Consider the following 13,624-nt stretch of genomic DNA (forward strand, 5'->3'; position numbering starts at 1 on the left):
CACCCGTTGCATGAGTATGTGTGGGAAACTGAATAGTAACTATTCAGCACCAACGGAGTTTGTGTCATACCCTATTCAAGACCCAAAAGGTCAGCTACTTTATCTGACTATTTACAATCTGAACTTGGAAGATCCAGGGTGACTCAACAGTTTAATGCATTAATGCATTTGTCAAGTAGATTTGAAAAAGATATCAGAATTTTCCAGGAATATTCTTTTAACAAAAATTCATATTATTGAAATTGCTGTTTAGGGTGTTATATTCACTTAACTGCAGAAGACTGTGCTCATCTGAAGTTTCTCTTTCCACATATTATTAGACCTGAACTCAGTGATTCTCACACATGGAGGAGAGGCAGCTCAAAGAAAACAAAAGTGAGCAAAGGGCCATTTTTTCCAAAATCTTTTCAAGATTTGTTATTTGTAAATAAAATATTTATAATGCACTCATCCAACTTTGCTAAGTATATTGTTCAGATGTGGAGGACAAAACCGTATACCAATGTGTAGGAGAGAGGAATTATGAAGAACATCAGAGAGTTTCATGAATGGGGAGGGAGTGGAAGAGAGAGGTTTTGGGTATTCAGGATGAATCTTAGGAAAAGCACTGTGATAGCAAGACCCTTTGGAGTAAAAGAATTAATTCTTAAAAGGAAAAAAAAAAGGGAACGGAGGTTTTAAAGAAGTTTTCAAGTCTTGGAATTAAACAAGATAAGTATATTCCAGTTCTCATGTGTGTCCCTGTGAATTCAGCTAGCATGGAAGCCCAAAATGTAATCCAGCCTCTTGAAAATGTCAAAGCTGCTGTTTGCTCCAGCACTGGGTCAGTGGGGAGGTGGGGTTTGTGAATGCATCTGAACTGGATTGCCTGTTCTAGCTAGCACAGATCAAACAGTTAACACAGCTTATATTCCCAGTGCTCAGGAAGGAGAAAAGCCCTAACAACAAAACAAAATGAAGTTCTTACCTTTAACAAACACATAAATTTTGGCCATGAGATCCTCATTAGATGGGAAATCGTCATGAATGCAGGTGAAGTAACCAGTGTCATTTGCTGTGACCTTCCTGATGACAAGCATGCTGCAGCTTTGCCTTGTGTTGTTACGGCAATTATTTATGTGTACTCTAGGGTCTTCTTTCAGGTCCTCCCTCAAAAGCCAGCTTACAGAAGGTGCTCCCCTGTCAACACAACACACAAAAATTGAAGATGGGGTCATGACCTCAGACAAAACTTGGGCTTCCTTCTGGCCAACTTGTATCAGTATTCCCAGTATTCATACTCCTGACATTTGGCAATGAATGATAAAAGTTGATAGGAGTGCTTGTGTTTCCAGCCAGAAGAAGATAAGGTGGATCACCCAAACTTTTCCCCAGAGCAGTCTCTAGTAACTGTAGCAAGCTAATTCCTGGAGGGAAGTTTCATTTTTATTTTAAGAAACATCCTGAACAGAAGCTTTCTTTTAATAACACTATATTTTAGCCACTTCAAACATTAGAAAGTACCAGATAAAATTATGTGTTTCTTCCAAGCTGTGGACTTTGCATATTTTAACAGCTCTAAGGCAGCATCGAGAGAGAAGAACATTTAAGTAACTTCGCCTCACCTTTCTTTCTTAATCAGCAGTGACTGAATCTTGATTTTGTGAAGGGTCTGGAATTAATCGGATTACAGATCTTAGAATATCTGCTCAAGACACATTTTTTTCTATTCACCTCGTCACTGTGGTCAGAACACAATACAAGCAGGGCAGATACACCATTTCACCCACCTGACCTATTCGTTGTCTTATCTACGATCACAGCTAATGTCAAATACAATTCTACATAGTTCACTGACAAAAGGCAAGGTCTTTTTACAGCCTGTTGTGGAACTCAGAGAGAGCTTTCACTTGACCTAAGTTAGCTTGGTAACAAGCACTGGCTGTGCTAGTCCTGTTGTATTAGAAACATCAAGGCACACCATGTGAGCAGAAGCTCTTGGAGCTCTGTTCAGCGTGGGATGCACTTGCAGGGCTCTAGTGGAGTACTAGGTGCTCATGTGATGAAGATTATGATCTTTCTATAAGAGACTGGTTTTTGCTGGTCAGTGTGGAAACTGATGGTGTATCGGGGGTAACTGTTCGTGGATTCTTCTGGAGCAGCTGGAGTTTGTGTTAATGTTAAAGGGGGGCAGTTTCTCCTTCTGTGTTTGCAGAGAGAGGCCACTGTTCAAAAGCACAGGGAGTTCACTCACCCCTTCTCAATGAATCCCCATTGAGCAAGTGGCATTTGCTGAGCTGAGGAAGGAGGAAACACCTCTGAATTTCTCCAACTGAGGGTAGCCAGGGAGAAATCCGGTCTGGACACATCCATTCAGTATAGAGATGCTCATACTCAATGCATCTAACAAGCATGCCGTGTGAGATTTCCAGTTAGCTAGTAACGCTGACTATTCTTTCTGTACCAGTTGCTTTCTAGTGGCGCAATAGGTGCAGCAAGGGAACATGTTTGCCTGTAAACTCTCAGTGATACTTAAACAAACATCCTCTTGGCCCTCGTTTCTGCCCGTCCTTTTGTCGCCTTCCTGAAGATGATGCGGACACAGGGCTGAACTCTTGAGGTTATTCTCAGCACGTAGCTGACTGAGAGCACTGGGAAAAGTGTGAATATCCTCTCTGGTGAGCAGCCTCACCCTCATTTTTGGATGCACTGTTGACTTGAACAGCTCCACCTCATCCGTCATACCAGCTTCCTGTCCTTCAGAGTGCTGAATTACTTTTTGATGGGGAAGTCCCTACCCCGTGTTCTTTCCCAACTTTACTAACGTCATTAATGGCGTAATGACCACCTCTGTCAAAAAAAATGGGATTTGTGGCCCTGCATACGGAGCAATGCCACTTCACATTCAAACATTCAACACCCACTGCGTGCTCAGGTCCCTGCCCCTCTCCTGTCACTCAGACTGTGCTCTGCAGCCTGGTGTCTGCCAGGGTTGGAAATCTGCAACAGTGGCTCTGCAGAATAGATGAGGGATTTCACACATCTGTGTTTCCTTAAACGTGCCCACTTTTTCCGCCAGCATATTTTATCCAGGTGGAGGATGAAGACTTTGGCCTTTGCTTTGGGATTTTCACACATCTGGTGGAGGGGAGTTGCAGCAGCAGCAGCAGCAGCTCTGGCCAGACTGCCAAACATGAGGAAATCCTGGCCAAGAACCTCAGAAGAACGGAGTTTGAGGGAGAAGGGAAATTCACACAGAGTTACCTCAGTCTTCAACAGCTACCAGCTCTTTCTGCTCTCTTGTGCTGCACTCCACACAGCCCTAATGCTGCTTGGAAGTAGGAATAACTTCAGAGCTTCCTTCTGGGCCAGTCTGGAGATAATCTGTGAGTGTGCAGGTGCTCATGTCTACATGATTGACATCAGAGGACCTGATACAGGGGGATCTCACACTCAGAAAGTAAAAATCTCAATTCTAGCTTCTATTCCCTGCTGTTGCATGATGTGAGGCAAGTAACTGAACTGCTCTGGGCCTCTTTTCCCAGGTTAACATGGAACGTAATATGTTTTTACCTCTCAGGCCTGCTGTGTGGATTTATTGCTTCACATCCATAAAGTAATTTGGGATGACTGCCAGCACTACAGAAGTGCTAAAGACATAATAATAATTTCTTCATTCATTTGTTCATCTGGTGATATGAGAAAAATAGGATGTTCCTACAGATTAAAAGGGCAATGGATGGTGAACTGCTGAAAAGTAGTGATTTAATTGGCCTGGAGCACCACACTGAACTCAAGTCCACAAAACACGGTTTATGGAGCATTTAGATTTTAAAGGACAGTTTAAACTTTATTGCCTTCATGCTTGCTGCTTGCCAAACTAAAAATATCATTGTAAGGTTATTTTGACCTCATAAGCCACACGGCTAGCTGCAGGTATTTGGAAAAAACTGTCTTACGCTGCAGAAAACATCACAAATGTATGCAGAATGAATCAACTTGCCTTTCACTGTAACACTGAATTAAATAGACTGGGACGAAAATCAGAAGGGGCATATCTGTCAGCATAAACTATAGCTTAGATTCACCTTCCCACTGTGTTGTCTTACTGTCTCCAGTAGCTTCTGTTGCAGGAAACTAAACGTACTGGCTACGGGTAACAGTCAAGGAGACTTTGCCAGAAGGTGTAAAAATAGTGTGCGTGCATGAGAGAGAAACTGTGGATAGTTTGCATTACTTTAAGCCTTCTCTCTTACAATGCTCTCTGAAGGATTTAAAAAAACAAGCTCTCCCCAAAGCTTGGCATATAAATCATACTCAGAACAAGTGACGCCTCCTTACATCACAGTCTGAGGCCTTTTGTGTGACCGAGCAAGCTAATGCGTGTTCTGACACAGCAGAAAGTGCCCTGACGCTCCGCATTTGCTACTCAGATGCCTGCCGGTCAGCTGTGGCCATACACTCTGTGCCCCACATTTCTAGAGGATCATCTCCCTATAAACACAAGTCATTACCAAAATTTTGCATTTTCCTTACAGGGCTAGTTTCTACACACTGTGCCAAGAGTTGAAGAGCCTTCAAAATTTATGATCAACGGTCTGGTCTTTATGAATCCTGGCTATCTTTGATTTAAAGAATATGATCTGTTCAAACAGGTCAGGTTTTGAATGTACGCATATTAACTGCCGTTTATTTAATTGTCATCTCTTAGGCTGGACAGTATTTGAGGCCAGGAAGTTTAAGCACATATATATAGAACGGGCTGATTACATACCCTGGTGATCTTGTGTGTCATTTACTTACGCACAGAGTGAAAGACTGATTTTAGCTATGCAGGAGTTGAATCTGAACCTATTTGCAGAGGAGGATTTTCCAGCCATGTCCTTAAGTGAGATACATCCCCCTCCCATAAGCTTTCCCGTGCACTGACTCAGGAGTTTGTTTGGATCCCTTTACAATGTACAGAATCTGTCCAAGCTGAACATTGACTAAATACTTTCCTCCCTGCTCTAATACAGCCATTAAATTCTACTCCACACAGAAATGCATGTGAGGGAAAACAGCACCGGTTCGCAGATCATGGCTGTGCAGTGATCTTTGCTCTCCCCTATCCAGAAGCTGCACTGTGCCAAGGTCATCAATAGAACCAAGGAAATCCAGCGCTGCTGGAGCAATCCTTACCTGCATTTTATTTTTAGGATGTCTCCTGGAGAGATGACAATGTGGTCTTTTGCAATGCTCAGTGTTGGTTTCTCAAAAGGTTCTTCCTCAGCAAGACCTGACCCAAATAAAGAAAAAGCATCATTAGGCAGGCTATTCAGTATGTTCTGAACAGACACAACTCTGCCGAGGAAAGCTTTTTGTTTTGCAAGCAGCGCCTAATTTGGGGGCCCATACAAGGCTTTCATTTATACTGATGCAATTCAGTTGAGCATAGAGTAACGTTGTACCTAGTGAGCTCCCTTTACTTTGTTTTTCAGTCCATTATTCATCTCTCTCTTTTCTAACACTGGCACCTGCATTTCTGCTGATAGTCTCTCCTCTATTTATTCAGGTTTGGCTGTATCACTGGATGATTGCAATTTTAGGACAACAAGTTAGTTTCAAAAGGATTTTACACACACATAAAAGTGGAGGGAATCATGTCTTTGGGAAATAATTTGATGTATGATATTAGTAATGTTTAAATTCATAACATTTTAATCAATAGAAGAAGAAAAAACAAAAATTTGGGGGAGCAAATCTTTCCAGTTAGCAACTGCAAAAAATCTGCTATATTAAAAGCAAAGCAAAAGCCTACCATTTTCCAAAGCAATATTCACAAATACTGCATTTCAACTAAATAGCAAGCTTTGGCTGGTGGACCAAGCTGCTGCTTTCTGTGCCTGAATTCAGCAGATTCAGCACTTTGAGTCCTCCTGACAACCGACTTCAGAAAGTTGAACATGAAACTGTCCTAAACAAGAAGCATATCTAAGTGTATATCTATGACGATATAATTTTCAGAGAGGGAACTGAGAAGAAACAGAAGTGAGGTTGGCCAGGCTGGTTTTCTTGTCCAAACTCAAAGTAACATAATCAAGGAAAGGACAAAACAAGCTTAGATAAGCATCTCAATTTCCAAAGCTATGACATTAAAGCCTTATGTTTTCTTTCCCCTCCTGCTCTTCACATCTATATCTTCTTTTTTGCCTTGAACTTGATAAGCCAGAAATATTCATCTGGGCTTACAAGAGGCATTATTCTCAGCAGAACAGTGATGATAACATATCTAACAAAAAGAGAAACATGAGGGTTTAACTTTTCAACTGGATGAAACAGTGATTTTCTTGCCTCCCACCTCCCATCGCCTCTCATCTCCCTTTTACTGGATTCAAGTGAAACGCTCTTCACCTGGCATATTGGCTCAGGGAGGAGAGTGAATCACTCCCACTTTGGACAATCTGGTTTCTTCTATGAGCCATTCGAACTCCCATCAGAAATGACCTGCTAATATCTCATGGCACTAGCTGCCCAAAGAGGTCTTTGGCCAGAAATCGCATTGCTAGACTCCTTCTGAAGGCAGATTGACCTTTCCTACGGACCTTTAGCGAAGACTTTAGACTAGTCCTGACCATTGCTCAAGACATTGCCCATACACAGGCACACCTGCACACACGCACACAATTTTGCGGGACTGCTGATGCTGTAGGCCTAGCTCCAGCGTCCGCTGCAGAATGAGGATGCAGCGTTGGACTCTGGCCAACACAAGCTCCCCCCCTGCATTCGCGTTAGGTTCTGCATTTAGCCCTGCCTAAAAACCACTAGTGTGTGTGTGCATGTGTGTGTGTGCGTGTGTGTGCGTGTGTGTGTGTGCGTGTGCGTGTGTGTGTGTGATGCTGTGGATACAAAATAACCACTGCACTCCCACCCCGCAGTTCCCCTGTTTCAGTAAGAAGTGCAGTTATTCCTAAAGACATTCAGGGTGACACATGCAGGGCGCAGCATCACATTTAGTAAAGAATCGACCGAAGAAAACCCGAACCCCACAGGAGGAGACCCTAGGGGGCAAGTAGGTCCTTGCACTTGACTCAGAGGTCCCTCAGACTTCTGGAAGCGCCCAGTTCGCACACAGCACGGCCTGAGTTTTGGTGCATTTGTCCCACTGCGCTGGGACCATGTGTTGCTCTTTGCAATAACAATCCAAAAAATAGGCAGTAGCTTTGGAAATGTTTTTCAAGTATCATTTAATGAGCTAGCTGAGGGTTATTCTGGTCCTGTGTAGCTCTCTGAGGACACAGCTTCTACCATGATACACTCTGGGCTGTTTATGTTGTGACTTCAGCCAGGTGCTGGCTCGACTTAGAAAATCCCGGTCTTTGTAATAATCTTTTATTTGGTTCCTCTTGTGCCTTCAATTGTTCTTAGGGCTTACAGGGGCTTAGCTGCTGCCTTGAGCTGGCTTTCGAACAGGGCTGAGTTTTACTTCTCGTGAGCGAGGGTGACGCCACCCGAGGGGTCTGCAGCGCAGTGCCACGCAGCCGCCCTAGACCCGAGCTGCTAGTGGGACTGCAGAGCAAAGCGGTCCGTTTTATAATATTTGAGGCTGCTTTTTATAAAAGAAAGAAAAGTATTTTTCAATTATTCTGTTTATATTTCTGAGCTACTTCTTTCACAAAGCTTATTTTGGCCTCGGGAGCTGAAGAAAAGCATAAGCAAGGGTAATTTCAGTGCTTTTCTACCCCACAGAGAGCAGGGGTAGAAATTCCTCTGCCACACACCCATCTAATCGCTGCTGCCAGGTGACAGAGGGGTTTTATAAACACGGCGCGTGCCCTTTCTGCCATGCCAGAGCCAAAGCCAAGTGCACCGAAAGAAAGAAGTTCTCCAGCCAAACTGGGGGAAAAGGCCAGGCTGTGCTCGGTCAGCACGTCCGAATGCCAAAACCAGCAGGATGACGCTGCACAAAATTTTTATCCTTCCCGTGGTCCCTTCAGAGCTGGCCTTCATTTTCGGAGGCAAAGCTGGGGACGGCCCTGGGGCTTGCTGGACGAGAGGAAAGGGAGTTGCTCCACTTGCCTATTTGTTTTATATATTTGAGGAGCCTCCCGGCTTTGAGCAGGCATTAGGACTCTGAAAGCGACTTCCTGCAGAGAGGAGCAGGCATGTAGGCTGCCTCATACTTGGCAGCGCGTCCCCTTGTTTTCCACCACTGCTGCACCCTAACATTTGCTCAGGATCGGATTCTTGTTCGCGCTGGTCAGTGGTGCCAGGGGATCCTGGGCTGGAGCGAGATGCTGTTTAGCTTGTACAAAGCCTGAGTCTGCTGGGACATTATGTGCAGGTCTTGTGCTTGCTGGTGAGCTCTGGATTACAGGAGTTGTGCAATGCAGGCAGGTACAGTCTAGTTTGGGGAAGAGCAGATTTAACTCAATGTTGCCTTCTATAGAAAAGCATTTTTTTTAAATATGCCATGTAGCTGCGGTGCAATGCTTTTCCTTTTTAATATGCTACACCATTTAGCATATTTCATTTGCATTTTACGGCTTTAATCAATACTCTAGCACTTCTCAAAAAAAGGTTTTGCAGCTACTGTGCACATTCTGTAAAATCTGCCAGACTTGAAGGACATCTCTGTGAGGTAGCACTCTGGTTCTCCAGTAAACCCAGCGCCTACAACCTGCCCGGGGTGAGGTGGGAGATCCGTGCTGCTGGCCAGGGTCCCGCCAAAGCTGGCTCAGTCTGCTTGCACAGCTCAAATTACTACGTCTGGGCCTAAAATAATATTCTCTCCTTCCCCACTACATAATTTTGGTCCTGCTCTAGGGCTACAAGGGTCATAAAATTAAAAACAAGTTCTCACGCCAGCCATGTCATTACCATAGCAAAGCTCTCGAGAGGAACAAACAGCTAGACAGGCTCTGTTCTGCAGAAAGATGCAGAAAAGCAACAGGGACCTGCGTCAGCAGGACGGCTGTGCCCGCCGTTCCCTTTGTGAAGCTGCCGCTGCCGCATGGCTCGGGTGAGCAGGCTGGCGCAGCATCCCTCCTGAGGCTCTCTGGGGCAGTTTGGGATAAGATGCTTGAGGGATCACGTTGCAGAATTAGCACAGTGCCCGTTACCTCCTGCAGAGCTATACGCAGGTCTGAGCACAACAAGCCCTCTGTAAACCAAGGGAGAAAGACAGGTTCCTCCTGCGAAGTGACCTGGAGTGCCTGATGTTAGGTTCCTGCCCTCAAAAACTTGTTCCTGAAGCCAGTTGACTATAGTGAGACTCGCGAGCTTAGCGTTACCAGGCTAAAGGTAGAAAGGTCTCATGAATGAGGCCCTAGACTGAGGGTCTGTCCTGACTCGGTGGTTTTTTAGGGGCTATTTCCAAGAATTTATTCTTGCCTTTAGTTTAGCCTTTACCATTTTTCTCTTGACAGTGAAACCCCAAACACAGCACCACTACACAAATCCTTGGGAGCGAAATGCGAAAGGTTGACTGATACATTATCCAGAGAAGAAAAGTACATTTAAAACCATTTCTCCTGTGATAATCTGATTTTGTAGCACAGCCAACGTTAAACATGGGAGGATCCCCAGGCAGAGGGTAATGTGTGACCTCCCTCACCTCTCTGTCAGATGATTTCTAGCTCTATCTCACTTGGCTGAGGGAGATGCCTCCCACGCTAAGCTAATGTCTGATTGTTCGTGCTAGTGCCATTGCTAAGCATGGATAAAAACTATTTTTAATCTCTGTTTCTTACTGTAACAGTCTTCCTTCAAGCATCCCCTAGGCACTGTAACCACCCGGTAGCTCTCCTGAAAAGAGCACTCATAAATGCTTGCTGAGACTGAATGTATCTAGGTATCGTTTATAGTGACAGCTAATGTCAGCGCGATACCTGATTAAGGGATCCACATATCCCTGTCGGGCAGTGCAGCACACAGAGGAGGGCAAAGCTGAAAGAACAGTATCCAAGAGCACCTAGCCTCCGCATCAGCTGGCAAAGAAATAATGACTAGTCAAACAGGAGACCGCTCTGTTGGCAGCTAAACGAAGCAGGATTGACTAAGGCCCTGATTCCGCAAGGACTTGGGCGCACAGAGAGCTTTACGCGCATGATTGAACTCCAGGGACTATTCATGTGTGTAAAGTCAGCCTTGCGCGTAGATCTGCGCCCTGGGACACATCAGGTCCCATTAGAAAGGACTAGAAGTCAGAGTTGCCAAGCTGATTTTAGCGGGGGAAGGGAAGATGCACAAACACAATATTTAAAAAGTATTTCTTCTTTGCCGGCGATAGGTGGGGAATGCTTTTAACCGTAAGCCATGCTTACGTTCAAGCAGCTTAAATGTTTTGAGCAAAACTGAAAGTATTTTTGAAAGTTAGAGGCTAGATCAAGAACGTGATTGTGCTCTGGAAACACTCTGTGGAAACAGCGGGGGCTGTATAAACGGCACGCTTGGTCCCAATCACCAGTAATAGGGATTCTGCAGATGAAGCTCGTTAGCGATGCTACCGGCCAGGGAAGAGCTGATGACAGCTCCGTCTCTCCCAACCGCTCTGCGTCTGCAGCACTGAACGACACGAAGGGGAGACGGCAGCCTCTCCTCTGAGACGCCAAGGTCTCTAATCCCGAGCACACAGTGTGAGCACATCTGAAAAAAGAACAGGTGCCAGTTTTAAAAGGGGATTTTTATGAGTAAGGAAATTCTGTTTTCACTGCAATTAGAAAGTTGAAGGATTCGGTGAAAAACTGTGTGTGTTTCAACCAATGGCCTGCAATCATTTTAGGATTTATTTGAAGGTCACCCCCTATGAGAAGAGAAGACAGAGCAGTACTGCCAGCGTTATGGTAGCACAAGTCTTGAAATATTTGGTGTGTTTATTAAGTCTTCGGCTCCTATAACCAGCTTTCACTTTTTATAATTGAGTAAATTTCTATCGCTTTAAAAGCTTAAAAAGACAGTAGAAATTAACTAAAAAGACTTATCATCTGCCCCCTTTTTTTGTTGCAGCTTTGGGTGGGAGATGGGCATATGATTTTTGATTCCACTAGACTCAGCTATTGACGCTGATAAAATGTCTTATGGTCTCTATTCAAAATGCAATTTTTTCTAAATGAAATGTTATTGCTGGCATTGACCTTGCCAGCAAAGAAGGGATGCTCTTGTGGGGAAGATCCTGGCTGTAAGTTAGGAACAGACCTCTCAAATTTCTTCTTTTCTGCCAGCTAGTGAGTGCTGTGTGAGACCACTTGATAGATACTGAGTCAATACAGAGGGCAAAGGCCCCAGTGGTGGGCTGGAGATGGGGAATGGGTTGCTTTGTTGGAGTTTTTTGAGGGTAACTCACCCTCTAGACCTAATGCAGTTTGATTGTTTCTCTGTCATTTCATGATTTGCTCATGGAGTTGGTTTTGATCTCCCAAGCCCCAATTCTCTATTTGCATATTGAGGTTAATGATTTCACTTGTCCATAAAGTTTTACACCATTCATCTTTTCCTGTGCATCTGTACAGTGCTCAATGTACGGGGCTGTGACTTCCTCCTTGGGTGCTGATACAGCCCAAACCTCTGTTTATTCCTCAGTGAGCTATTTTTCTAGAGGAGGAGATGAGTAAGGGTTTAGACTGTCTCTGCCCTATTCCCACGCAAGGTGGGAATAACACTTTAGCAAGTGGTCCATGTTGCCCAAAGAGGTTGTGGAGTCTCCATCCGTGGAGATACTCAAAACCCGACTGGAGATGGTCCTGAGCAACCTGCTCTAGGTGACCCTGCATGAACAGGGGTGTTGGGCCAGTTGCTCTCCAGAGGTCCCTTCCAAACCCAACTATTCTGTGAGGCAGGTAACCATGCTATTCCTCACATACCCAGACTGGACATCTTGGTTACATGATACTTCCGCAATAATTGCAAAGCTGAGAAAAATCACCCAAAGGCAATGGACAAAAAAAAATCAAGATAGCTCTGCCACCTTTGCTGAGGAAACCAAACCACGCAGAAATGCAAGAGCAGGTTGCCAGACTCTCCACACACACACGCCACCAAAAAACAAGCAGAGAAAGCACATTTGTTTATAGCTCTCCTGGAGCAATCACAATTGCAGAGCCAAATACAATGGAAGCAGATGTTTAATCACCTCCAAGAAGTAGGCCTGACTGTAATGGGAAAAAAACAATCACCCTGAAAAGCCTATCTTTGGAAAATGTGCGTGCTCCAGATCTGCCAGGGAAGTCGAGTGCTTGCCAATTCGTGCTATGTGGGCAGCTTGCTTCTAGTTGCCACTGCCCAGGGGTCTGGACCTCACTGCCATTTGGTCCTTGATCTATTTGCCCTCCTTTCTGCTAGCTAGGCCTGTGGATGGAATTGGCCACATAAGCAAGGTGCCCACAGCCCAAAATATCTTTCTGGGAGAATTCCTCCCTTGGGACAGCTAACTGACAAGAAGAAAGGATGTTATTGGTACAGCCTTGGCAACTGGCAGGCTTAAAGCTTTCTGCATCCCTGGGTAGCACTGCAGCGTGGGGGATGCACCTGCCACAAAGCTGCATTTGACCTTCCAGGATGGGAGTTCAAGAAACCCACCTACGGCACTGCTGAGTGCTGTGAGCAGCCTGCACAGCTCCACAGGACACGAAAGGGGCAAGAGCAGAGCACAAGACTGACCTGGAAACCAGCTACAGAGAGATGAAGCACCTGGAGGCATGCTCTCCTCTGCTAGCTTTTGCAAGCTGTACATATCAGTTAGGCAAGAAAGGCAAAGAGCAAGCGAAAGGGATGCATCTGTAGCTTTTGCCAAAACTCTCTCCTTGTCCTGCACTGCTGTTAACTAAGCAAAATTATTTTTAAGGAAAATGGCTCAGCAACTTTTAAAGATTTTACTATTTTCTTTGTTTCGTTTAGGGGAAAGGTTGCAAGAATCATATCTTCCTGTTGATTCCCACCCAGAAATACCCAGGAATCCCCAAGAACAGTTCTGCAACAGCAATGTTATGTGTAGGAACATAACTAGCAACCTGTAGGCCAGAGTCAGAGCTTCCATTCCTACAAAGCTTAACAAGTTCATCCAAAATTAAATCAGCAATCACAAACTCATCAGGAGAGATGGCTAAAATTCTCCCAGGGCATTCTAATGCTAGTGTTAACCCAAGAGGAGTATCTGCTGGCAAAGCAACAGGCTTCATGGGTTTGTTGATTTTCCAAGCCAGAGGAGCTAGTATTTGTTTAGCTGATTCATGAGAAAGGGGAGTAGTTCACACCCCTTCTTGTTCTGCCCTCCACAAATAGAAGTTTTGTGTAGCTCAGCCAGGAGACAGTAGTTTGGGTGTAAATGTTCCTGGTGACAACAACAAAAAATTAAATCATTAGTCTCAAGTGGAGGAGACATCTACCCTAGCACAGTAAAAACAACTGCTAAGTAGAGCAAGTGTTTAAAGATAAGATAAGACATTGGCCTTTCTCTTGGGATTTGTTCCTACAAGGCTTTTCCTCACCCATAGATGCATCAGCATTTCCTGGGAAGTGGCACAGGGTTGCTCTGATTTCCTTCTGTAATCAACAGAAACCCTTCAGCAAGGTCACCTGATTGTTCTGTGTGCTGACACTTAGAAATCCCGTGTTAATTAACAGGAACTTTACTCTGTTTTTCTGTATTCAAAATATAACCTTTGGATTT

At 44.6% G+C, this 13,624-nt stretch overlaps 1 protein-coding gene and 1 long non-coding RNA gene across 3 annotated transcripts in view; one reads left to right on the forward strand and one right to left on the reverse strand.

Moving 5' to 3' along the window:
• Positions 1–13,624, forward strand: part of LOC106489851 (uncharacterized) — a 310,540-nt gene that overhangs the window by 206,585 nt on the left and 90,331 nt on the right. The gene's annotated exons all lie outside the window — the stretch shown is intronic.
• Positions 1–13,624, reverse strand: part of LOC106489849 (vascular endothelial growth factor receptor kdr-like) — a 147,194-nt gene that overhangs the window by 102,103 nt on the left and 31,467 nt on the right. For both annotated transcript variants that reach the window (XM_067304380.1, XM_067304381.1), the window contains exons 2-3: positions 5,161–5,257; positions 968–1,179 (exon numbers count right to left, since the gene is read on the reverse strand). In XM_067304380.1, the coding sequence (XP_067160481.1) occupies positions 968–1,179; positions 5,161–5,257 (309 nt within the window). The remainder of the gene's footprint in view (positions 1–967; positions 1,180–5,160; positions 5,258–13,624) is intronic.

This window comes from Apteryx mantelli, chromosome 13, assembly GCF_036417845.1.
Source record: "Apteryx mantelli isolate bAptMan1 chromosome 13, bAptMan1.hap1, whole genome shotgun sequence".
NCBI lineage: Eukaryota > Metazoa > Chordata > Aves > Apterygiformes > Apterygidae > Apteryx > Apteryx mantelli.